At 35.7% G+C, this 24,874-nt stretch overlaps 2 protein-coding genes across 2 annotated transcripts; both read left to right on the top strand.

Annotated features, from left to right (window-relative positions):
- The first annotated feature begins 4,587 nt into the window (after positions 1-4,587).
- LOC103949457 (laccase-4-like) lies at positions 4,588-7,815 on the top strand. Its single transcript, XM_009360577.3, has 6 exons — positions 4,588-4,776; positions 5,421-5,572; positions 5,668-5,912; positions 6,014-6,142; positions 6,216-7,148; positions 7,339-7,815. The coding sequence occupies exons 1-6, from the start codon at positions 4,687-4,689 to the stop codon at positions 7,467-7,469; spliced, it is 1,680 nt and encodes a 559-aa protein (XP_009358852.2). The 5' UTR covers positions 4,588-4,686; the 3' UTR covers positions 7,470-7,815.
- A 4,009-nt stretch (positions 7,816-11,824) lies between these two features.
- LOC103949458 (transcription factor DIVARICATA) lies at positions 11,825-14,170 on the top strand. The gene is made up of 2 exons (XM_009360579.3): positions 11,825-12,984; positions 13,368-14,170. The coding sequence occupies exons 1-2, from the start codon at positions 12,566-12,568 to the stop codon at positions 13,861-13,863; spliced, it is 915 nt and encodes a 304-aa protein (XP_009358854.3). The 5' UTR covers positions 11,825-12,565; the 3' UTR covers positions 13,864-14,170.
- Positions 14,171-24,874: the final 10,704 nt, after the last annotated feature.

Genomic DNA, 24,874 nt, shown 5'->3' with positions numbered 1-24,874 from the left:
TTCATTAAAATTCATGATAAAATTCTCACAAACTCTACTAAAACTCATGCAGAATTCTCTCAAAGTCCATTTGAAGTCTCACATGCTTCATCAAAATTCATGAACTTACACGCTCAAAATTTTTAAAAATTTCAATTCAATACGCCTTTCGATGCTCCATGAAGCTCGGATGGGTGTCGGCTACAAGCTCTTTGGTAAAACTTCAGACTGGGCACTTTTTTGGGCTAATAGAATGACTTGCACATACATGACCCAACCCAACATTCTTTATAACTTTGACTAGCCGATGATATTCCTGAGTTAACATTTGGTCAGCCCTTTTTGGGATGAAAAGTTCCCAGCATATGTTTTCAGCTGGCCTAACATTGAATTAGGCTCATGGATCATACCCAACTGCAATGCTGTCAATGTTTAAAAATCCATTGTTCAAATTCATCTTATAGCATTTTGTTTCGATAAGTTTGTTCTCTTCGTCAAAGATTCATGATCACTAATCTATGAAGTTGATATATATATTTTTTTATTCAAATGAATTCGATGTTAATAATTTTGATTAAAACATTAAAAGTACATTATGGTAGCAAAAATTTGCCGTCTTCAGTCTTGGACGAATTTGTACCTACAAAATAAATAAACACTCTTTGGTCAAGGCCTAAGCCTCATGAGGCCATGAGATATTGAGAGGGGGGGGGGGTTAGTTTGATCAATGGAACTCTGATGCCTAAATCAGTTTCTCTGAAGAAAAAAAAAAAGTTGAGTGTTCAGAGAAGTTCATAACAAAATCTTACCAGAACTTGGTGGAGATGGGGCATTTATAGAAAGGTGGTCAGGCATAGTGTTAGGGTTTTGGCCCTACGCAAGGCGGCTTTCCATTGGCCAATGTGGGTTATCCGTAGGATGGATGAGGAAAAAATATATCCCAAATATATTAATTATGAGATACTATATTAGGATGATGATTGTGATGACAACTCCTTACTTGTTTGAGTTGATCTTCAATTATGAATGTATTAAATATATGATTTAGTAATTAATTCAATCTTTATTGCCCTTGATTTTTCCTCCTTGCCATGAGCATGAGAGATTTGTGGGCCTTGCCCATTTAATGAAGGCATTCTTATCTTTTTGTGTAAAAGGTCATGTGTCGTCTTTTGGATTTTTGAATTATTTTTGGCTCTACACACATCTAGGGGTGGTATTGGTACAATAACCGTATCAAAACCCATGTACCAATTACCATACAAATTTTTTGGTATGACAAAATTTATTATCATTACCGTGACAAATTTTTTATATATCGAATTTCGGCATGCTAAATAGCTTGGTTGACAAGATATAGAAATGATAATTATTACTTTTTTTTTTGGGGCCACTCTTTTGGGCCACAATTTTGTTTTTTTTTTTCCAACCCAATTCAAGGTACGGGTTACTAAATTTTTTTATTTAATTATGAGAATTTTATAGAGACTCGTTTAAGAAGAAAAAAAAAGGTAAATACATGGAAGAATTGCTAAAACCCAACATCCCTAAAATAAAAAAAGAGTACAAAGATCCTAAATTCCATCTCTACATTCTTTAAGATTGAACAAAAATTAACTTGATAAACGAAGCCAGGTAGAAAGACAACCCAATTTGATGAAGGAGAAGATGAGATGGACTGCGGAGAGAGAGAGTCTCGTCGGAACAGGAGCAACCGAGATGAAGTCGATGACAAGATGAGTGAAAAGATGAAGTCGCAACAGCAAGAAGACCTAGTTTTTTTTAGGGAACTTTAATGAAAAGCTTCCGGTATTGTTCACCTTAACAAAAAACCATATTTTTACACTAAAAAGTCAATCATGGTACTATTTACTTTACCCTTTATTTTGTCCTTGTCGTTAAAACTCAAAGTTTTCAAGCTCTTTCCATCAGTTTTTTATTTTTTATTTATTGGGAAAGTGGAGGTTAGAGGGTGAGAGGATGGTTTTGGATAAATGACTAGGAGAAAAATATAAAGTGCATATATAATGATAATAATACCTAATTATATATATATATAAAAATAAATAAATGATATAATATTGATAGTAGTGATACGGTACGGTATACCATTGGTAATGGTTTGGATACCATTACTGTACCGAAAATGTATGATACGATACAAATATTGTACCATTACCAATGGTACAAATTTTTTGGCACAACTAGTATGAGATAATTGGTAATTCGGTTGGTATGGTAATTTGGCAAAAAATTCCACCCCTACACACAGCTATTTATTTTTCAAAATTAATATCAAATTTGAAAGTGAATGACAGCCATACATTCTTTAATCATTTGACAACTAAGAGAACATTTATGTTATCTGTAAATCGAACTAAATATTAAATTATATAGCTTCCCAACCTCATGAAAGTTTTATTGCAACTTCATTGAAAGTTTTGTTATAACACTTGATGGATTAGTCGCAACCTCAGAACCTTCGACAACATGTAATTTCTGAGCTGTTGAACTTTTGCTTCATCAAAGATTCAAGATATTAAGATGAACTCGTGTCTTCAGTGAAAGTTACATGAATTCTCGCCTTGTTCTGGATGTGCCATTTTTTCAATGAGATTAGATATCAGCTTATACTATCAATGTCTTAATTGACTGGCACTATGACTCATAACCTAGCCAAAATAATTTCTACCTTTTTTTTTTCATTTAAACAAACTCGACTATCATATATAGAAGATATTGGTGACTCAATATATCTAGTTATCTAAATAAGAAATTATTATAGAATACTAAAACTAAATCTTAATTACTAAGTTATGTGTTATAACATATGATTAAGCTACTGATTATACTGTATGGTACATCGATCGAGAAATTACAATCTCACTATTAATTTACTATAATAACGGTAACATGGTTTTTTCAAGCAAAATAGCGCATGATGAAGACTGAATTCCAATCAAATTGACCATCATAACCTCTAATCACCGTACACATGTTAATTTGTCAAGTACGCTTAATGTAATCAGTCATGTGTTTGTGTGGGAGGATGAGTAGGTTTTTTTTTTAAAAAAAAGGGGAAATAATATGGACAAAGCAAAGAAGTTGATGAAAAAAAAAGAGCATGCTGAAGAGGGAGTTTGAAAAAGACTGGGTGACCTACCGACCTTCGGTTTAAATTTGATTGGCTTTCAAACAGATTATCATGTCGTCCATCGTCCATCTGTTGGAGCTCCTATCTGATATATGACCTGAAAGTCATTTCTCAACCATAAGCTAATTTGTTCCCTAAGCATCCAATTAGGCGGCATGCAGTAGATGTTTAGTATTTTATACTTCCCTATACGCATTTCACTACCTACCAGATCTACATGTATTTGGCTTCTCACTTCCACTTCAATTAAGATGAAATGCCTAAGCATGCATCCAATTAAGATGAAATACCAAATACGTATGCCCTTATTTCTGCAATTAATTAATAGCTTAAAAATGTCAAAAAAATCTCCCAAAATCTTATCGGTCCATTGGGATGTAGCTTGATGGTAATCGATCACGTCATGTTTGCAGTGTTTGTATCATTTTCATAACATACTCGATATCTTAACAGATTGTATCGTATCAAATCCATTCAAATAAATAGGTAATACAACCCAACCCAAACTTGACCCGTTAACATTAACGGGTAATATGACTTGGTTATTAACTTAAGCAAGAGTACTATTTGCTAGCGGAGCTTCTTTGGGAATGTCATTGTTTTTCTTATTTTAAAATATCGGGAATGAGAGCATCTCGGCATTACATTTACATATTATTTTGCATTTTCGACGTATATAAACGTGAATTTTACTCCAATGGATGAATAAAGTTGGGAACTCATTTATTATCCGACCAACAAGAAATGTAAAATGCTTATTTCAAGCCATTTTGCACTCTGGTAATTGAAAATTTGTTCTAATGTTTTGGTTTGTCTATAGAGTAGCACTGAAAACAAAAAATCCGTTCACAATAATGCAGCAATGTTTAATTCATTTAAATTTAGGGCTAGGTTAAATATTACATGTTATTGACATATACACTTACACATTATTTGGTAAACAAATTTAATAAAAAAAAATGGTGACTCTAGTATTGATACCTTTATTTAGGTTCATAATTATGCTAAAACATGTATAAGAAATTTGGTATTAACTACTTTGCTTCCAAATATACTCAAAATTATTACTAATGAATGGATAAAAAACCAAACCTCACTAATATAAGCATATCCAAATGGCCCACCAGCTGCTGGGTTGACCCATATACTTAATGTATAAGTTGTCCCAAAACACTCAACAAAGTCCACCCGATTAACCAAATTAGTAACAAAAAGGATTAAATCAGATAAGGGGAATTTAATAAGCATATTATAAACAGCATTTACCGAAATATGCAGCTGGAAGCTGGTAAATTAGAAACTTTATGTAACATGTAAGAAATCACAGGGAAGACCTTGGGTTAGCTTAAGAATCTTGTTTTCATAGATTACCATCGTCCACCTACCCTGGAAAAACGACATCACAGCCGTGCCTCTTGTCACCCTTTATAAGCTTGCGCTGGCAAGTCATGACCATGAACCCAACACCAATAGCAACAAAAACCATTAAGAAACGAAGTTTATCGTACTAGTACACTAGCTAGTGCAAAGAGAATCAGAGAGAGTATTGAGAAATGGTGTGGTCGATTCGATTTCTTGTGCTTCTTCTGGCATGCGTTCTTCCTGCTTTGGTTGAGAGCAGAGTCCGACACTACAAGTTTAATGTAAGTACCGTTAACAACGTTGTTCTTGCTACATGGTTTATTGTTACATACATTACTACAAAAAAGGGTCACAGGTGACGGACTATCACCATCGTCTGCATGGAAATCATGCCGTCGTCTATGTATGCACTAATTGTGTTCTTGCTATGTATGGTATTTGTTCTGGCCATGAGGATCTTCATGCTCAATTTTACTACAATTGATTTTAATTTGTTGATACATGCATAGATAAATTATAAATGTGGAAAAGATAATAGAAATGTCAAAGTGGAAATTTCAGATAAAACCAAAATCATATAATCTCAGACATGGATTTCTTAGATTTAAAGCTAGCTGAGAGGGCCAGTCCACTTAAGTAGTGCAAAGTTAAGGATTTATTACTCAAAAATGGAAAGTACATGTAAGCTGGTACACCCTCAAAACCTAAAAGTTACACCTTTGGATAACTAATTAACTGCTTAGCTTTCTTAATACACTCAGTTAATCATAAGTCTTAACATGAAGATGTGAGTTGTGCTAGTTGGTTAGCGTAATACATCATTCTCTTAATTTGTACATAAGTTCGAATCTCTGTTCTTGTGACTTAAGAGTAGTTTAGAATATTAACTTTGATTTTTCCATTGTCATGTTGATAATGTGTGCAGGTGGTGCTGAGAAATAAAACTAAACTATGCTCAAGTAAGCCAATAGTTACCGTTAACGGCAAGTTCCCGGGGCCAACTCTCTATGCCAGGGAAGACGATAATGTGCTTGTCAAAGTTACCAACCATGTCAAGTATAATGTTTCCATTCACTGGTGAGAACTTAGTTGCCACCTTAATCATATACCACTTTATGATTAATCATTCGTCTAAATTACAGTAAAATTCAAATTAATTTTTGGACTGGCAGGCATGGTATCCGGCAACTACGAACTGGTTGGTCAGATGGTCCATCATACATCACACAATGTCCAATTCCCCCAGGCCAAAGCTATGTGTACAACTTCACCATCACAGGGCAAAGAGGCACACTTCTTTGGCATGCACATATTAACTGGCTAAGGGCAACCGTCCATGGTGCCCTTGTAATTTTGCCCAAGCGTGGGGTGCCTTATCCATTCCCAGCACCCCACAAGGAAGTAAATGTGGTATTAGGTGAGACTAAATTGATTTTCTTTCTTTCTAATAATAACACAATTAAGGTGATCAATGTTTGGGATTTTATATAATTTGATCTAAGAACATGAAAATTGCAGGTGAATGGTGGAAATCAGATACTGAAACTGTGATCAATCAGGCTCTCAAATCTGGTATAGCACCTAATGTATCAGATGCTCACACCATTAACGGTCATCCAGGCGTCGTTCCAAATTGTTCTTCAGAAGGTACGTAATACTCTGAATAAAAATAAAATGTTGTCTGATAAGAGAGCATTACTGATGATATTTACTAATGCAGGTGGCTTTACATTGCCTGTGGAAAGCGGCAAGACTTACCTTCTACGAATCATCAATGCTGCGCTCAATGAGGAGCTCTTCTTCAAAATTGCAGGGCACAACTTGACCATAGTGGAAGTAGATGCCACATATGTGAAACCCTTCAAGACGGACACCATTGTGATTGCCCCGGGACAAACCACCAATGCCCTAGTCACGGCCAATCAAAACTCCGGCAAATACATGATGGCAGCCTCGCCATTTATGGACTCTCCAATCGCCGTTGACAACCTCACTGCCACCGCCACTCTTCACTATACTGGCACACTTGCTAGCACACCTACAACGCTCACTAGCCCACCTCCCCAAAACGCAACCCAAGTTGCTAACAGCTTCATAAACTCTCTAAAAGCCCTAAATTCCAACAAATTTCCTGCCAAAGTCCCATTAAAAATTGATCACAATCTTTTGTTCACAGTTGGACTTGGGATTAATCCATGCCCCAGTTGCAAAGCTGGTAATGGAAGCAGAGTAGTGGCTAGTGTTAACAATGTCACATTTGTTATGCCAACCACAGCTCTGCTTCAAGCACATTTTTTCAACAAAAGTGGGGTTTTTACTACGGATTTCCCCGGCAACCCGCCGACGGCTTTCAACTATTCTGGAGGTCCACCGGCTAATTCAAGCTTGGCAACTACAAATGGGACAAGGCTTTATAGGCTAGCTTATAACTCAACAGTTCAACTTGTGTTGCAAGACACTGGGACTATAGCCCCTGAGAACCACCCTATCCATTTGCATGGATACAATTTCTTTTCTGTGGGTAGGGGAGTTGGGAACTATAACCCCAAGACGGATCCTAAGAAGTTCAATCTTGTTGATCCTGTTGAAAGGAACACAGCTAATGTTCCATCCGGCGGATGGACAGCCATCCGATTTATCGCTGATAATCCAGGTAAATTCTATTCATTCAATCATCTTAAAAAACTTTCATATATAACCTCTTTCTCACAACATACACGTAGAATCCACCATTATTTAATGGGATTCACACGCATGTTGTAGAGAGATGTCACACATGACCAGTGCATACAGTTTTTAGTTGGTCTTAACTCTCCCCTCCCCAATTTGTGTATAAATTTTAGGAGTTTGGTTCATGCATTGCCATTTGGAAGTGCACACAACATGGGGGCTTAAGATGGCATTCTTGGTGGACAATGGTAAAGGACCTAATCAATCTCTTCTTCCACCTCCAAAGGATCTCCCAAAATGTTAACCTAGCCAAAAGGAGCCTCTGTTCTTGCAAGTAGAGAAACCTAACGAAAATTGAGCTGTGCAGACTCAAGGGCACACACATGGTCAAGAAGAAGAAGAAGAAGAAGAAAGAGAGGATGAATAAACAAACAAATTTATCTATATGTAGATTCAAGCTTTGTTGCTTGAGTGAATGAAACAATTTGCTCAAGCAAGTTTGAATTAATTTTTGGATTGCTGAAGTTGATAATATACACTTTTATTTTTATTTTTTTCTCAAGAATTAATATATGTATTGGTCATGGATGTGCAAGTCTTTGTTTATGTATTATAAAGTTGTGAAATGGGATTTTCAAATTTCCTTTTTATGATCTCCCTATTTATTTATTTTTTATTATTTTATAAACGATAGTATTAGTGAATTAAATTATCAAATGTTAGGGAGGAGAGAGATCAATGAGAATTAAACCCACACTAAAATATATAGACATTATTATTAGGGGCATTTTGATCCAAGTCCAAAAAAATCACTTACTTTCAGACCAAGTCCAGTTTCATTTGATTTGTTAGTATGTCCATTTTGCCCCTTAAAGTAAAAATAAAAATATATTTTAATTTGTTAAATTTGAATTTCAAATGCCTTTATCTACTTTCTCATAAAAAAAAAATTAAAAATCCATATACAAAAAGTGTAAGGTCCCACATCGCCCAGAAGAGTTATCCTTATATGTATATTCCCATCCCTACCTAGCACGAGGCTTTTTGGGAGCTCACTGGCTTCGGGTTCCATGGGAATTCCGAAATTAAGTGAGTAGCGCGCGAGAGCAATCCCATGATGGGTGACCCACTGAGAAGTTCTCGTGTGAGTTCCTAGAAACAAAACCGTGATGGCGTGGTCGGGGCCCAAAGCGGACAATATCGTGCTACGGTGGTGGAGTGGGCTCAGGATGTGGTGGATCTCGAGCCGGGATGTGACAACAAGTATGATAAGTTTATCACAAATAAAAGTAAAACAATTGTGAGAGGTAGATAAAAAAAATTAAAACCTGTGATAGATGGACGTAAGTTATGTGTTTTTGTCCACCTTTATGGGTGGAAAAGGGTTTTCATTCTACCTCTGTGGGTGGAATTAATTAATTAATTTTTATCTACCTGTTTTGGTGGAATGATTTATGCATCTTCAATCCTCCTTGTGTATAATTCATGGCGCACCCAATCCATCCTCCTCGTATGGCCAGAGTTTTTATATATCCATTTGATTCAATTTGTTTTAGTTTCTGTGCTTGTACCTTGGTGTTTGGGGATCTTTAATTATGATGCCATCTTAATTTGTTTGATATTCTCCCTTCTGTCCCAAAAAAACGAAACAAAATTTTGTTTACCTAAATTGGTGGAAGGCGCAGATCAAAGTGGAGCAGCAGTTTGGTGACTATGAGTGCTGGGGATGGAGGGTTTATTCCTTTGGTGGGGCATTTAGGATTTTATTTCCTAAATGCATAAGATTGACTAGTGCAATCTTTTTTTAATCCAATCAAATATATATTGATCATCTTTATGGAAGGAGGAGAAGCAGTAGATGAATATTATGGAATAAGATTGCTGGGTAGAATAATGCAAGAAGAGAAAGATATTGTGAGGGAGAAACAAGAAAAGAGAATTAAAACAAGAAAAGAAAAATGAACGGTTTGTGGAAGGAGAAGAAAAAAATGAGATTTAAATCCCTAAAAATAATCCTATAATTAAGGATAAGATTAACTTTAATCACAAATTAAACAAAAAAACAATAATTACTTGATTAGTCAATTTTAAGGGTAAATGTGGTAAGAGAATACAAATAAGCTGATGAGGACAATAAATTACTGGACCTAGCTCAAAAATTAAACAAAATTGGACTCTAACTAATAATGACTTGTAAAATTAAAGTTATAATAAGTTTTCCCTTATTATTTTTCGTCACTGCCTTAAAATGTTATCCGTTTATCACCTCTCTTCAATATCTAAACTCTCAAACACAGCCGCATATTTGGAATTAAAGCAAATCCTAATAATGTCTCGAATCTCCACCAAGTACATGACTTGCAATTAAAGCCAAAAAAAAAAGAAAAAAAGAAAAAAAAAAAAAGATCTTGAACGAAAAGCTTCTGATACTGTTCACTTTAACGAAAAATTATATTTTTATACAAAAAAATCAATCATAATACTATTCACTTTACCTTTATTTTGTTCTTATCGTTAAAGCTCAAAGTTTTCAAACTATTTTCGTTAGTTTTCCTTAAAAAAAAATCCTGGTTTGGGGGCCATAAATTCTTAAAAAAAAAAAAAAAAAAAAGTCTCTAGTAATATGACATATTTTATAGAAAAGTGGTTCTTACGCACAATTTTTCTTCTTCATACTTATTTCTAGTTATCAAATTAATTTTTTTTTCAAAAATTAAATAGATGTTTTTGAAAGAAAAAAAAAATATTATTAGAGGAAAGGAAGGTGTTCAAACTATTATATTAATAAAAAAGGAGAGATTTCAAATTCGGAGCTCATAGAATAGAAATTCTAAGGTTATCTACGACTGAAATAGCATAGACCAGTTCAGAATCATAGCCCTGCTAAAATTTATTTTAATAAATAGTGTCAGATCATACTCATATATCATCTCCAACCGAAGGCTGAAAGGGCTAAACATAGCCTCTCGATAATTTATGAGTGTTATGTTTTTATATTTTAAATTTATTGGTTAATTTAATTAAACTATTGTTGGTTGTTTTTAAATGTAGCTGTTGAATTTGAATCAATTATTACAACTGAGAAGCTGGGTGGCTAAGAAGAGGCTACATTTGGTCAGCCTGATGCCCTTTTGGCCAAATAATGGCATGTGAGCTCCATAGAATTATAGCCTAGCCATAAGTTGGAGATGGCCTAAGGGAAATTTTCACGGACTTTCTGCCACCTCACTGTCTAATGACAATTTCCATGTCAACAGTATAAAATATTGTATCAAAAGCTTGAGATGACACAATGTTCATAGAGAGTCGCACTTTTAAGAGAGTCCTCTTAACATTTCTCTTACATTTAATTAGTCTATAGTTAATTACAAAATTGGGGAATGTTCTAATTTCCATTTACAAAGAGACATTACTCATCGAGTGTGTCACTTTGCAATACAAACTTCCAGTTACTTTTTGTATAAATAGTTTAATAAACTTTTCGGTAAACTTCCACTTTTCTTTTTTCCTTTCTCAATAATGCAAACCAATTACTACTCCCAACTTTTCCTGCAATTAGTCCCTTTTCACTCTACTTTATATAGAAATTAGAGATAACCAAATAAAAACACTTCATCACAAACCATTTTTTGTTAATATACATCAATATTGTGTTGGGATGTCAACGTGAGAATGTGACTTTGCATGAAATAGTCATTTGAGGAGGTTTTTCATTTTTGTGTCATTCAAAGATCCGAAAATGCCTCTCATAGTTTTCTTGGTCCGTATAAATATGAACTATTATGGTGAAACCACTTGCTAGTTCTTAAAAAAGTAAAAAACCGAAAATAAACCCAGGTTTATACAAACCCATTTTACCTTACCACTTGAGTTAATTGCAAGGGCCGGCAGAATAAGTTTTTGTGTTCAGAAGATTTTAGAATTTGATTTGAAATATTTGTTACCTCATATCCCAAGGACCAATATATATGTTGAAATACAATATATTTTATATAGAAATTTAACATGATTGGTTATTTATTTGACTTTGTTCATATATACAAACCCAAAAGATGTATAAGCTTCAATTTCATGCACTAGTAAAAATTTAAGAGAGTTTATAAATTAGTTATAAGAAGAAAACGACTAAAAGACAAGTACTCCTAACAAGTACCCTAATACTTTTCTAATGTACATGCGCATGGCATTATATATGCAAGTGCACTTCTAACGACGGTTATTCACGAATTTCAACACACTTAATTAATTATGATTTTCACACTAATTAATAATTAATAATCCCTTGCCCATGTGTGTAGGATTACTACTTGATACTATAATTCAGTAGTATTTTTCTTTATTAGTAAGTGAGAAATTTTAAATTCAATTCTTACCAAAAGTAAATTTAAACTATATCATTGCAATCTCATTAAGTAGTTTTTTTCTTAATGTAAATAATATTTTTTGTTCAAAAAAATAATCTCACATTTTCAAAAAATATAATATAAAGTTCTATCTGGGATGTTTTACAGGAAAAAAATAAATTGGTCTGTTTCTGTGCGCAATTACCAAAAGGCCCACATGCGCATTCTGTCACCAATCAGCGAATCACAGGCTGTCAATTTCAAAGTCTCAACATTTAGTTCAGTTGGGCATCTCTCTCCCTGGTTTCTCTCTACTCTTTCCCCTTCTCTCTCTACTCGCTGCGCCCACAAACCCATACCACCAATCAGAATTCGACAACTTGACTTCTCCCATTTTTCACTCTCCATCTCTCTCTCTACTTTGTTCCTGTTCCATAGATCGCTCAGTCTCACAATCCCCCTTCTGCGTTCACTCCTTTCTCGCTCTTCTCCTCTTCTCTCTAGCTTTAACTCCAAAAGCTGCAAACCCAGCAAAAGAAAACATCAACTTTCCCCTCTGCAGCTCAGCTATGCAAAAAGCACTCTCCTTTTTCCACTTTCCTTAATTGGGTTCTTGCTTTCTTTTCTGGGTTTTTGTTATAATCGTCTGAAGTTTTCATTTCTCTCTGCCAGCGTCCATCTTTCTTGGAAACTTGATCTGGGTTTTACTCCTTTCGATGTATTTCTGAATTGGCTGTCTAGGGTTTATCTTTGGCAATCCAAGATCTAATATTTTCGAACTTGCTTATTGGATTTCCCCTTGGGTTTTGTAAAGGTTGGGTATTTTTCAGATTCCACAACCCGTGCTTGCGTTAAATCCCTCCGAGATTCCTTTCCAAATACTACGCCTTCATTAAAGCCTATTTGGTCACAGGGACCTCCACTTCTCTGCATTTCCTATCTGGGTTTTCTCTCTCTTTGAGCTTTCAAAGAGAGAGAGGAGAGAGAAACACTCATTGGCATACTTGCTATGTGATTCAATTGTTGCCCAGATCGGCCAAACTATTTGAAAAAAACCATGTTCCGAGGAATGGAAATTTTCTCTCCAAATCTGCAAAACTCCAATTGGTTGTTTCAAGAGAGCAAGGGAGCCGATTGGACTGCAGAAGAGAACAAGCTATTCGAAAATGCTCTCGCTTTATACGATAAGGACACGCCCGAGCGGTGGCTCAGTGTGGCGGCTATGATCCCCGGAAAGACTGTTGGAGATGTCATCAAACAGTACAAGGAATTAGAAGAAGATATCAGTGATATCGAAGCTGGGCTTATCCCAATTCCTGGTTACACTAGTAACAATTTCACATTGGAGTGGGTTAACAACCACGGATTTGACGGGTTGAAGCAGTTTTACAGTGTTGGTGGAAAGCGAGGCGCCTCGACTAGGCCCGCTGATCAGGAGAGAAAGAAAGGAGTGCCATGGACAGAAGAAGAACATAGGTACACTTACTAATTGAATATGTGATATATTTATTTGTCCTGGTATTTGTTGAGAGCTTTAATCCCATGTCGGGGATTTAAAGCCTTATTTACTTACTTGAAACCAATTAAAGCTTAGAAGTAAACATAAAGTACAGTTAAAAATCCAGCTGAACAAAGTTAAACGGTATATAGAGCTTCTTAAGCCGAGATTACGATGTTTTGAGGGCTAAAGTCTGTTTGATCTGGTAAATTAGGTTTAATTCGTACAATTTAATATACACATGAACAGTAAATAATCTGTTTAAAATATTGGCTTAATAGAAAAGTGCTTTTGGATTTGCTTGCTAGTGGTGTTCTGCTGCAGTTTTGATGTTGAAGCTTCTGTAAATATTGTACTACAGGCAATTTCTGATGGGCCTTAAAAAGTATGGAAAAGGTGACTGGAGAAACATCTCTCGAAATTTTGTGACCACAAGGACGCCCACTCAGGTTGCTAGTCATGCACAAAAGTACTTTATCAGGCAACTCACAGGCGGGAAGGACAAGAGAAGATCTAGCATCCATGATATCACAACAGTCAATCTCCCCGACGTGAAACCGGCCTCACCTGACAATACTAAGAGCCCGCCATCATCGGCTCATTCCTCAACCGTGGTGCAGCAGCCACACCAGCATCAGAAGTTGACTGGCACGAGCATTGACTGGAAATCACCCGACGAGGGACAGCATTTGGTTGGTTCTGCAAATGGGAACAACAATTTCATGGGACCGTTTTGTGGGATATCTACACACGTACCTAAGCTTGAGGAGCAAAGTTTTCTGAGTGGCAGTCTTCATGGATCTCAGTTTGGACATTACAATGCGAGGTTTGAGATGCAATCAATGCGATATCAGTGAACGTTCGTGCATTAGTTCAATGTTTTGGAGTGGGAGGAGGATGCGTTACTCGATCTATGGTGGACAAAAGTTAATGAGGACTTTGAGTTAGTCCCTAGCTCTACAAAAAGATCAGTTAGTTCATCTTCGTATTTACATGAAGCTTTGAGCTTTATGATCACTTGTAATGTTCTGGTTGTGTGCTTTGGGAGTTTTGAGTAAATAGTCAGAAACGAGAGAGTAATCTGGGATTGAAAATTTGCATCTGTTTATATATATTCTATATCAAGTATAATTTTCTGCAAAAAGTGATTTTATGGTACATTTCCATTTGCTTTTAAGATTTTTTTGCACAGTGATACCATCGATGCGCTATATAACTGTAGCATTTGAATCAAAACCCAAAAGTCGTGGAACGGGTAGATTCTTGAGTGAAACCGAGATTATCATTCTCTATTAGTATCTTGTCTGTTACATGACTTATATCCAGTGGTCGATTTAAAATTCGAACTTTGAGGGTCTCAGTGTTAAAGTGCAAGTTACTTTGGATATAAATAAAGTGGGAAATGCACCAAAAAAATTCAGTTTATTTACTAAGGTATTTTGTAGAAAACTTGGTGAGATTGTCGTCGTAAGTCAAACTATGTTGCGCACATGTCAACAGATATCAACATATACCAAAGCAATCTGATGAGTAATATCAAGAAAATTGTTGAGTGTTGTCGATGCAACTTATCGAGATATACTTAGCAGACATTACATCAAACACTTGAAAGGCTCAAAAGAGATCCATACCAAACATTCGGAATGTCCTCAAAAGATCTTTACATGTATATTTCCTGAACTCAGTGGTCCTGGAACCACCTTGGTATCAATACATATCCACCACTGCTTGTATAAATGCATGCATAAATCTGTTTATGTGCTTTAAAACTATCACAGTATTAACTTCATTACTATCTCTTTATCACGAAATGTTAGTATCCTCTCTTGTCACGTTGATACTAAAATAATTTAATGCAAGAAAAAAGAACTATGCTTGGTTTTACCCAATCCATGTCATGGATGCTCGAGTCCAGTGGATTACTTCAAGTGACAAAAATATAATTGGATCTCTTCACCCCTTACTCGTTTCGGTAAAAAAGGATTTTATATAATGCATCTGACTGCCCCTTAACTGGATCGAATCTTGACCGTAAGCTAAGACCAAGAGCCACTAATTCAAGTGAGAGGAATCAAAATACTCATTCATATTAGAAAAATGCACAACTCAAAAGGAATTTAGCGTGAGAGTTAATAGAAAAAACAAAGGCAAGATTAACATAATAAGTGTTTAAAAGGAAAAAAAATTGCGAGGGGTCACATATGGTGGTTTAACCCCTCGGCCGCATATGCACATTTCCCCTTATCTGATTGTATGTTTAATGAATATAGTAATTTCTCTCAAAAACGTTCTTGTGGAATGTAATAAACTTATAGTTGAAGTAATTAAGAGCGTTTATTATGCACTTAAAAATCTTATGTTCAAAACTCAAATAATTCAACAGAAATTCTGATTTTGTGAAATAATTCTCTACAAAGAGCCGTACAACAAAATAAATTAAAAACCGTTCAAATTCCCTCTCCCTCCCTCAAAAGCAAGCCAATTGTCAGTGATATCTGGTAGCCTTGGATTTTGGTTGACTGCCAATTGTAATCAACAAGAGGAATCATGGTTTAATGATTCTTCAGGTGTACTGTGCCATATAAAGCAAAACTTCAAAAAGTCACCCTAATCCTATTCCTATGGTATTTCATGGGACATCTAAGCCATAATGTTATAACTAATCAATCTTTATGTCAATTTCTGCATTACTTAATTTTTAGTTGGACCTTAACATATGGGGGCTTTGGATTCTTTGAGAAAAATAACATCCTGACTTTTGTTTATGCGTGAAAGCACTTTCATGACAAAAAGGATCTTCTTCCTAGTCAATTTGCAATGTGGATGGAATGATCTTGACTGTATAAGTCACCTGTGCTTGGATATCATCGAGCATATGAAACAGTTAATCACCCACGTAGTACTCGGTAATGACAATAAGGATGCGTTTACATAAGTGGAATGGAGTAATGTCTCACTTCGATTGGTTTCTGCTGATCCCAATTTCCAATTAATATGATTCCTCCTGACCCTAGTTCTTGATTAGTAAACATTGTCATAAGGATAAGGATTCTTTGACCGTTTAGTTAAATGGACAGAAAGTAAGATTCTAATGGACCAATTTCTAAGATGTAGCGTTATAGTTGAAAATTCTCCGGTAATAAGACCAATGTTGAAGTAACAATGTTATGGTTGAAAACTCTCCAATGACGAGAGGTCTTTAACATAAATAGTCCTCCACGCGTTTGATCTTAATATCCAAGTGTGCACTTGCTGATTTCGGTTGAAACTGAAGGATAGGTCTTGAAACTGAGAACTGTCTTGTCTTAGTTGACTAGGGTTGTGGATGAGCAGTCATTCCACCAAGCTCCATGTAGATTACATCTGTATGGAGCTGTCCTCATTGCAGAAGTTAGGATTATTTACCACCAACTTTGTGCTTGACTAAGATCAAGTAATTTTTTGGATAATCATTGTATGTATCACGTGCCATTTTTTTCATTGGAACTAAAAGATTTCCCCCCATGTTTTATCTAGGAGGTAAATCCCAAACAACATCCATTAGGCAGTTAAGCATTGGACAAGAATAGCACAATCCGTATTCTTATTCCTATCCCTATTCCCATTTCTATTCCCATTCCTTGAATTGGAGAGATTTTTCATAGTATCTAGAAAACGAGCATATATGTTGTATGTTATTATATAAGTGAGAGGAAACTTTAAAAAAAAATTACTATATATAATATATGTACCCGTATTCTGGACACATTAAAAAATCTCTGTTTGAATTGGACCCTTTGTTTAGTTGCTTGCTGTTGCTAATTGCTGGCACTAAAATTATTGTTTGCTTTATGCAAAAACCTTATGAAAAGCCTAGTGCCCACCATATTGCCTTGCACACCTTATTTTGGTCCCACCCACTAGACAAAATACTCGAGGCAACATGACCAAATTATAAAGAATGGGTTATCCCTACAAAAAAAAAATTTGAAGTATTAAGCCAATAGGATTCTCTTCGGATTTTTGAAATCCGTGAATCGTGTTCATTCATTGTACATCGTGCGATTAATTTTTGTCTAGTACTATTTATGTTTATTTTTAAATAAAAATATTTAAAATAATTTCTAACCGTACAATGTACAATAAACGGACACGATTCACATATCTTCAAAATCCCCACAAAAAAATCCGATGAGAATCAGGACTCAACTATTAAGTGACAAATTTACCCACTTTCTTTTTTGAAAGAAGCAACTTTTCTGCAAGTTGCATAGCAAAAGCACTTTTGGCTGCCTTTATTCTAATTTTGATTATTAACTTTTTATGTTTGATTTATGACCACATATACCTTAGTCTCTCACAAAACCCCCGCCCACTTTTTGGCTTTCTTGTGTTCCCTCAATGTTTATACAAAAGTATTCTGATTCTTCTCTCCAATAGTTTTGAGCTTTCAGTCGACATGCCTTTCAGCCATGCGTAAAATAAAATTTGGCAACCCACGTGACACCCAAGTGATGAAACAACAAATATGAGACGAGATGTAAATTTATACATTTAAAATAATTGTGTTTTTTTTTAATAATAAAAAGAATACATGTAATTAGTGGCAGAGTCAGAAATATTGTCATAGGTGATCAATTTTACATGAAGTGAGAGATTTAACTAAGTCACATATTGAGAGTCAAACCTAAAACTTTCCACTTGCAATTGAAAATGAGCAGTGCTAAAAGAATTGAACTCATTGTTGTTCATCAAAATAGAAAAATACACATCCATAAACAATATATATCTTAAATACTAATATATAATCTCTGATTCATTCTAATTGTGCAGTATCTCTATTATTTTTCTTTTTAGTGTCTAAGAGCAGTTCCATCCCTAAAAAAATGCGCCAGCACCTAGCGCATTAATTCACTCAGTGAACAGTGATAGATCTCAATAAACAGTAATAGGCCAGTTGCATCTCCATCCCTAAAACTAAATAGCCTAGTCAATTTTATTAAAATATTATTATTTTTTATTGTAAAATAATAATTTGACTTTTCTAACTCGGTTTCTCTCGCTCCCTCTGTTTCTTTCTCTTTCTTGCTTGGCTTAGTCTCTCGGTCTCTTTCTCCCTTGTTCGACTGCTGCATCTGCATTGTACATGCCTCTACCTCAAGGTCAAGGTAATAAACTGCACCTTCCTATTCGAATTGGGATTAGGGGTTGGGATTTCGAATTCAAAATCAAAGGTAAAGTTAAGGATTGTGATTTTGAAAGCTCAGAAATTGTGGGCAAAGGAGATTGTGCAGATCTAATTGAGGATGATCATAGACCAATTGTCTGGAACCCAGAAGAAAATTTAAAGAATTAAACTTTGATTTGATTTATTTCTTTACCGGCGGGAGTTGAAGGTTGTGGGAAGAGCTCCGGCTAGTTTAAAATCAGGTGCTTGGTGGTGAACGCCCCCACGGCCAACATCGTTGCGGCCGCCAAGCACATGATTGCTCACGTCAAATGGCCCGGCTTTTGGGTCTGTCGATTCTAGGCCGGTCTCTTGCTTGGTGTGGGCTGGGTGCTAGCCTATTAGGTTGGGGTGGAGCAAATTGAAGGGAAGCTCTTAGGCCAGCACCCAGGCTATAAAAAACAGACTGGCTTCCCTTCAATTTGCTCCAACCCAACCTAATAGGCTAGCACCCAGCCCACACCAGGCAAGAGACCGGCCTAGAATCGACAGATGCAAAAGCCGAGCCATCTGACGTGAGCAATCCTGTGCTCGGCGGCCGCAACGGTGTTGGCCGTGGGGGTGTTCACCACCAAGCACCTGATTTTAAACTAGCCGGAGCTCTTCCCACAACCTTCAACCTTCCGCCGGTAAAGAAATAAATCAAATCAAAGTTTAATTCTTTAAATTTTCTTCTGGGTTCCAAACAATTGGTCTATGATCGTCCTCAATCAGATTTTCACAATCTTCTTTGCCCACAATTTCTGAGCTTTCAAAATCACAATCCTTAACTTTACCTTTGATTTTGAATTCGAAATCCCAACCCCTAATCCCAATTCGAATAGGAAGGTGCAGTTTCTTACCTTGACCTTGAGGTAGAGGCATGTACAATGCAGATGCAGCAGTCGGACAAGGGAGAAAGAGATCGAGAGACTGACCCAAGCGAGAAAGAGAGAAACCGAGTTAGAAAAGTCAAATTATTATTTTACAATAAAAAATAATAATATTTTAATAAAATTGACTAGGCTATTTAGTTTTAGGGATGGAGATGCAACTGGCCTATTACTGTTTATTGAGGTCTATCACTATTCACTAAGTGAATTAATGCGATGGGTGCTGGCGCATTTTTTTTGGAATAGAACTGCTCTTATAACACATTAGAATATAATAAATTCAATATATCTACGCATTAGAATGATAATTATCATTCCAAAAATTAGTATATATGGACCATTCCTGACTTACTTTCACTAAAAGCCAAAACAATGTTAATAAGGAATTCAATAATTACTAGGGCGAGAAGGGTCAAAGCTGAACAAACTTGGCAAAATGTTAGAAAAGATCTACATTGCTATAGTGATGCAAATGTGCAGAAGGTTTAGCTGCCTGAATTGGCTCTGCCCCTGCATGTAGCCTTTGCAGATAATTGCACGTATAGTCAAAGTTAATCGTGTTTGAAAGAAAAAACGCTTAGTGAATCGTTTGTGTGAATTATTTATTATTTTGTATAGTGCATCATTTCGGTCGTTAGTATCATTACCATAAAAAATAAAAAAAGGTTGAAAGGGTGGAGAAAGTGGAAGAGATTTCATATCTGTTAATAACCAATGAACACACTAATATATTTAATTAAGTTGCACATTTGGCATCCAAACAAATGAAACATGTTTTAATATACTTTGCAACAAAGCAAATATATAATATTATAACTAAAAAGAGTGGCTTGCTGCATCAACTACTTATAATTTTCAATTTGAAAAGTGATTGTAGGGAAATAGTAATACACAACAAAAGTTGATTATTTGAGGTGGTATGTATATACGGTGGTGTTGTCCACACACCATTTTTCATATTTTACACATTTTTCATAATTTTTAGTCATCGATTGAATGAATTGAAAAAAGATTAAATAATAAAAATTAACAAAGAATGTAAGAGAAGTAAAATAGGTGTGTGGATAGCACCACCCATGTGTATATCATCTGTTTTGAGCTGCGTAGGCAATGTGATGAGAGGGTGGAATTCCTCGTCATGTTTTCCATTACTTATTTCAAAAACCTAACTTTTCCTGCTCTTTGTGAAGTTTGTTCCTAGTTCTTGTGCATATATATCACCGATTAATTTGGTAGGAAATAAGCACTTTCTTGCTTGTGAAAGAGGCTGCTGCTTTATTAGAGTGAAAGGGAAAAAAAAGCAATAACATGTAAATCTCATTTAATTGTATCAATTCACACTACTATGAGATGCTAACATTTAATTGTATCAATTCACACTACTATGAGTATGCTAACTATCATCTACCAATATTATAATATGTAAATTAGTAACATCATGTGACCGTGTGATCATCATCACACTAAGAAGTCTCATACTGTTATAGACTTTAGTATTGCAAGTTGAGGCAAATAATAATTCTTTTGCTTCTACCAAAATGAAAATAAATATGGAAACAAGAACAGGAGAAATTGGTAGGATTTTGCATGCAGAAAGAATCTAGGCCCTTACTGCTCTTGCGAGACGGGGATACTTCTTAAGGTGTCCTTCACACATTCACGTCAGTTATGGGGCCATAATTTCGACAGAAAAAGTTTCATTGGACTATTTTGTTGAGTACCTGATGGGCACTTGCCAATTCTTGCGATATTTGTCAAAAACTTATGCCAACGTATGTCGATAACTACTAGGATCAATAGAGGTTTGTCGAGGGCAACTGTAGTAAACTATGTAGTAATGTTGAAGGCTGCCAAGGTTTGGCTTTTCATTGAGCACTTGGCCATAGAATAGAGTCACATACAAGAAGAAATAAAACAAAGACACGGATGATAAAAGAAAACAAAATTAAAAGAAGGCGGAAGTTATGATTTAGTTTTCCATAATTGTTTATAGGGGTTAAATACAAATACACATTCATATATGCATAGAGATTTTGAAGTTGTTGGGATCATGGACAACCAATGACCCATGTGGCTCCACCACGTAGTACTACCAATCACTATAGTTAAGACCAGCTGCATTTGAACGAGTTTGTAAAATCCTTGTGGAAAATGAATAATAGATATATTATGTCTATTTTGAGTCTTTGACCCAGCTTCGAGTTCTCAATTAAGTGAGGTCTTTATAAAGGAAGACAAAGCAATTCTCTAATTGTACATAAAGAGGACTAAGATAGATTAGTTGCATGATTAAAATTGGAGCTGACTTTTTATCAATGTCAACCCCTTCCATGAGAAATTTTGACTTGGAATCCAAGAAATATAATTTTATTCCTAATTCCTACACGAAGAGTAACGAACGAACCAGTATGGATTGGACTTTCCATTCAATCTTGGTTAGTTAATTTGATCCGTTTTAAACAGAGCCCGCATCCAAAACCCACTAATTAGTAAACGGGCCCAGGCTAGGGCTCTACAACTGCAAATCTGCTACTTTTGAAGGATGCTGTGGTTCAAGTTCAGAATTAACACAAATCACATCGGTGAAAATCAGGTTTTATATGTTTACCCCAAAAAAAAAAAAAAATGTTGAAAATACAGGTGGGTTAGTGAATGCCCACAGTGATATTGAAAACATTGGTAGATTTTTCAATGCCCACACAAAGTGATATTGACTTGGGAAATGAAGGAGGATCTTATTGTCAAAAGATGTGTGCTGTAAATTTTAATGTATAGTTAATACGTTTGTTTGAAGTTGCTCTATAAATAGAGCACTCTGTATGCTTTCAAGATACACAGAGAACAAGGAAAGATCAATGACATCATTATCTATCCCTCCATCTTTTATTTGTTGTCTCCTTGTGTTATAGTTACAGTGTAATATTTTACACCTGCTTCGCTCATGTTACTAGTAAATGTTATCTCTCTAACTTTTACCTATTTATAACACGTTATTAGCACGACTCTCTAACCATTTCTCATTTCTCTTCGCTGAAAGAAAAAAAATGTTTCCTCTAAGGATTTTACTGTTCTTCTTCTTTCTCTGCCTCAACTGCTGGACATACCCTCGCAAAAAACTGTTTGCACCATGCTTGCTTCTAGTTCTCAACCTAACAGTTACATATAACTTTGATTTCTTGTTTGGTGTAGCTCTTGATTATTAACCCAGTGTTTATTTATGTTGATTTTACTGCAATCCAAGATGGTGTGATACAATCGTCCATCTTGAACTGCAAATTTAATCTACTGCAATCCAAGATGGTGTGGTATCATTGCCTATCTTGGACTACAGATCTAATTTTACATATAACTTCTTCTTTCGCTCATGTTACTAGTAAATGTTATCTCTCTAACTTTTACCTATTTATAACACGTTATCAGCACGACTCTCTAACCATTTCTCATTTCTCTTCGCTGAAAGAAAAAAAATGTTTCCTCTAAGGATTTTACTGTTCTTCTTCTTTCTCTGCCTCAACTGCTGAACATACCCTCGCAAAAAACTGTTTGCACCATGCTTGCTTCTAGTTCTCAACCTAACAGTTACATATAACTTTGATTTCTTGTTTGGTGTAGCTCTTGATTATTAACCCAGTGTTTATTTATGTTGATTTTACTGCAATCCAAGATGGTGTGATACAATCGTCCATCTTGAACTGCAAATTTAATCTACTGCAATCCAAGATGGTGTGGTATCATTGCCTATCTTGGACTACAGATCTAATTTTACTGCAAATGTTAGGTGGAGTGGTATAATCGCTCACCCTACCCTGCATATTTAATTTACATGCTGTTTAATTTCATTGCATTTTGAGGTGGTACGGTATAATTACCCACCCTACTTTGCATATTTAAATTTTCTTGCTACTTGAGTGTTGCAGAATAATCGTCCATCATATGTTATGTTATTTCAATGAGAATGGTGCGGTACAATCGTCCTCCTCATTCATCATGTAAATCTTGAGCCAGAAGTTTCAAGTGCTTATCATTTTGGCCTGAGGATCAAAATGAAAAAAAAATTTATAAGAACCAAAAGTTCTAACACTACACATACCTCCAGAATACATATTATTACAAGTTCTTACACATCTCAATTTTTCTTTCAGAAAAGAAAATGGCGAACTTGGCAAAACTTGATTTTGTTGCCTTGGACATTACTGGGAAGAACTACCTTACATGAATAATGGATACCAAGATCCATTTGGAGGTAGGGAATCTTGGAGAAACAATTAAGGAGGAGAACATTGCATCTTCTCAAGATCGGGCGAAGACCATAATTTTTATCCATCGCCACCTTGATGAAGGACTAAAGAGCGAATACCTAATAGTTGAAGAACCGTCAGCTCTTTGGAAGGCATTGAGAAACAAATATAATCATCAGAAAACGATGATTCTTCCAAGAACTCATTATGAGTGGACTCACCTAAGGATCCAGGATTTCAATTTAGTGGCTAAGTACAATTCTGCGATGTTCAGAATTAGTTCCCAGATGAAACTCTGTGGGGAAACCATAACTGAGAAAGATATGTTGGAAAAGACCTTCAGCACCTTTCATGCCTCAAACGTGCTCCTATAGCAGCAGTATAGAGAGTGAGGTTTTATTGAATACAACCAGCTGATATCTGTGCTCCTGGTAGCTGAACAAAATGATGAACTCTTGATGAAAAATCATCAATCCTGACCTACTAGATCTGCACCATTCTCAGAAGTGAATGCTGCTTCCCTCGAAGTGAACGCCATATCCTCTGATGGCAATACTCATAAATAAGGACGTGGCCACATGCGAGGATGGTGGAATGGGAAAGGCAGGAATCATGGTGTCCAGTTTCATAACCAGGTTCTAAGGCATAATTCAGGCCCGAGCTTCAAAAATGTAAATCCCCACAAAGGCAAAGCTCATATGAATAATGCTCCCAGAAACTCTGAAGGAACCTGCCATAGGTGTGGTGGCAATGAGAATTAGGCGCGTACTTGTCGTACCCCAAAGCATCTGGTGGATCTATATTAAGCATCTATCAAGGAGAAGGATGTTGAGCCCAATTTTCTCAACCAGGCTGAACCAATGGATATACCTTATCCAGTGTGTGACTTATTAGGACAGTTGAACACAACCCACCTAGATGTCTTAAACTTTATTGTGGAAAGAGGGAATGAAGTGTACCAGTCCAACTGAATCATTTATGTTTGATGTACTGAACTTGTAGCTTAAAACAAGCATTTCAAATTCAATAAAAGTGGCATTTAAATTTCCTGTTATAAATTGCTTTTAACCGTGATCCCCTTACTCAGAAAGTATGGATAAGCACTACGGTCATTCTCAAAACAATAGCAATGGCGAAGATATTTGTCTTGCAGACAACGCAATCACGCATACAATACTTCGAGATCGAAAGTATTTCTCCAGATTGTTGCTTACAAAAGTAAGGGTAACAACAATATCAGGCCAATCAGATGTAATTGAAGGCTCAGGGAAAGCCCATATTATGTTACCAAATGAAACAATATTGTCCATACAGAATGCGTTGTACGCTACTCGATCTACTTGAAATTTGTTGAGTTTCAAAGACATGTTTAAATGGATACCACATTGAAACGAGAAGTGCAGAAAATGTTGAGTTTCTATGCATTACCTCCAATGATACCCAAAAGAGTATATTGGAGAAGTTGCGTGGTTTAACGAGTGAATTATATTATACATATATAAAGACAGTTGAATCACATACTGTCATGAACCAGAAGTTCATTTATTCAAAA

The sequence above is a fragment of a genome, unplaced genomic scaffold (assembly GCF_019419815.1).
Source record: "Pyrus x bretschneideri cultivar Hongxiangsu unplaced genomic scaffold, Pyrus_bretschneideri_v1 Contig2, whole genome shotgun sequence".
NCBI lineage: Eukaryota > Viridiplantae > Streptophyta > Magnoliopsida > Rosales > Rosaceae > Pyrus > Pyrus x bretschneideri.
This window is presented reverse-complemented; position numbering and strand designations above follow the sequence as displayed.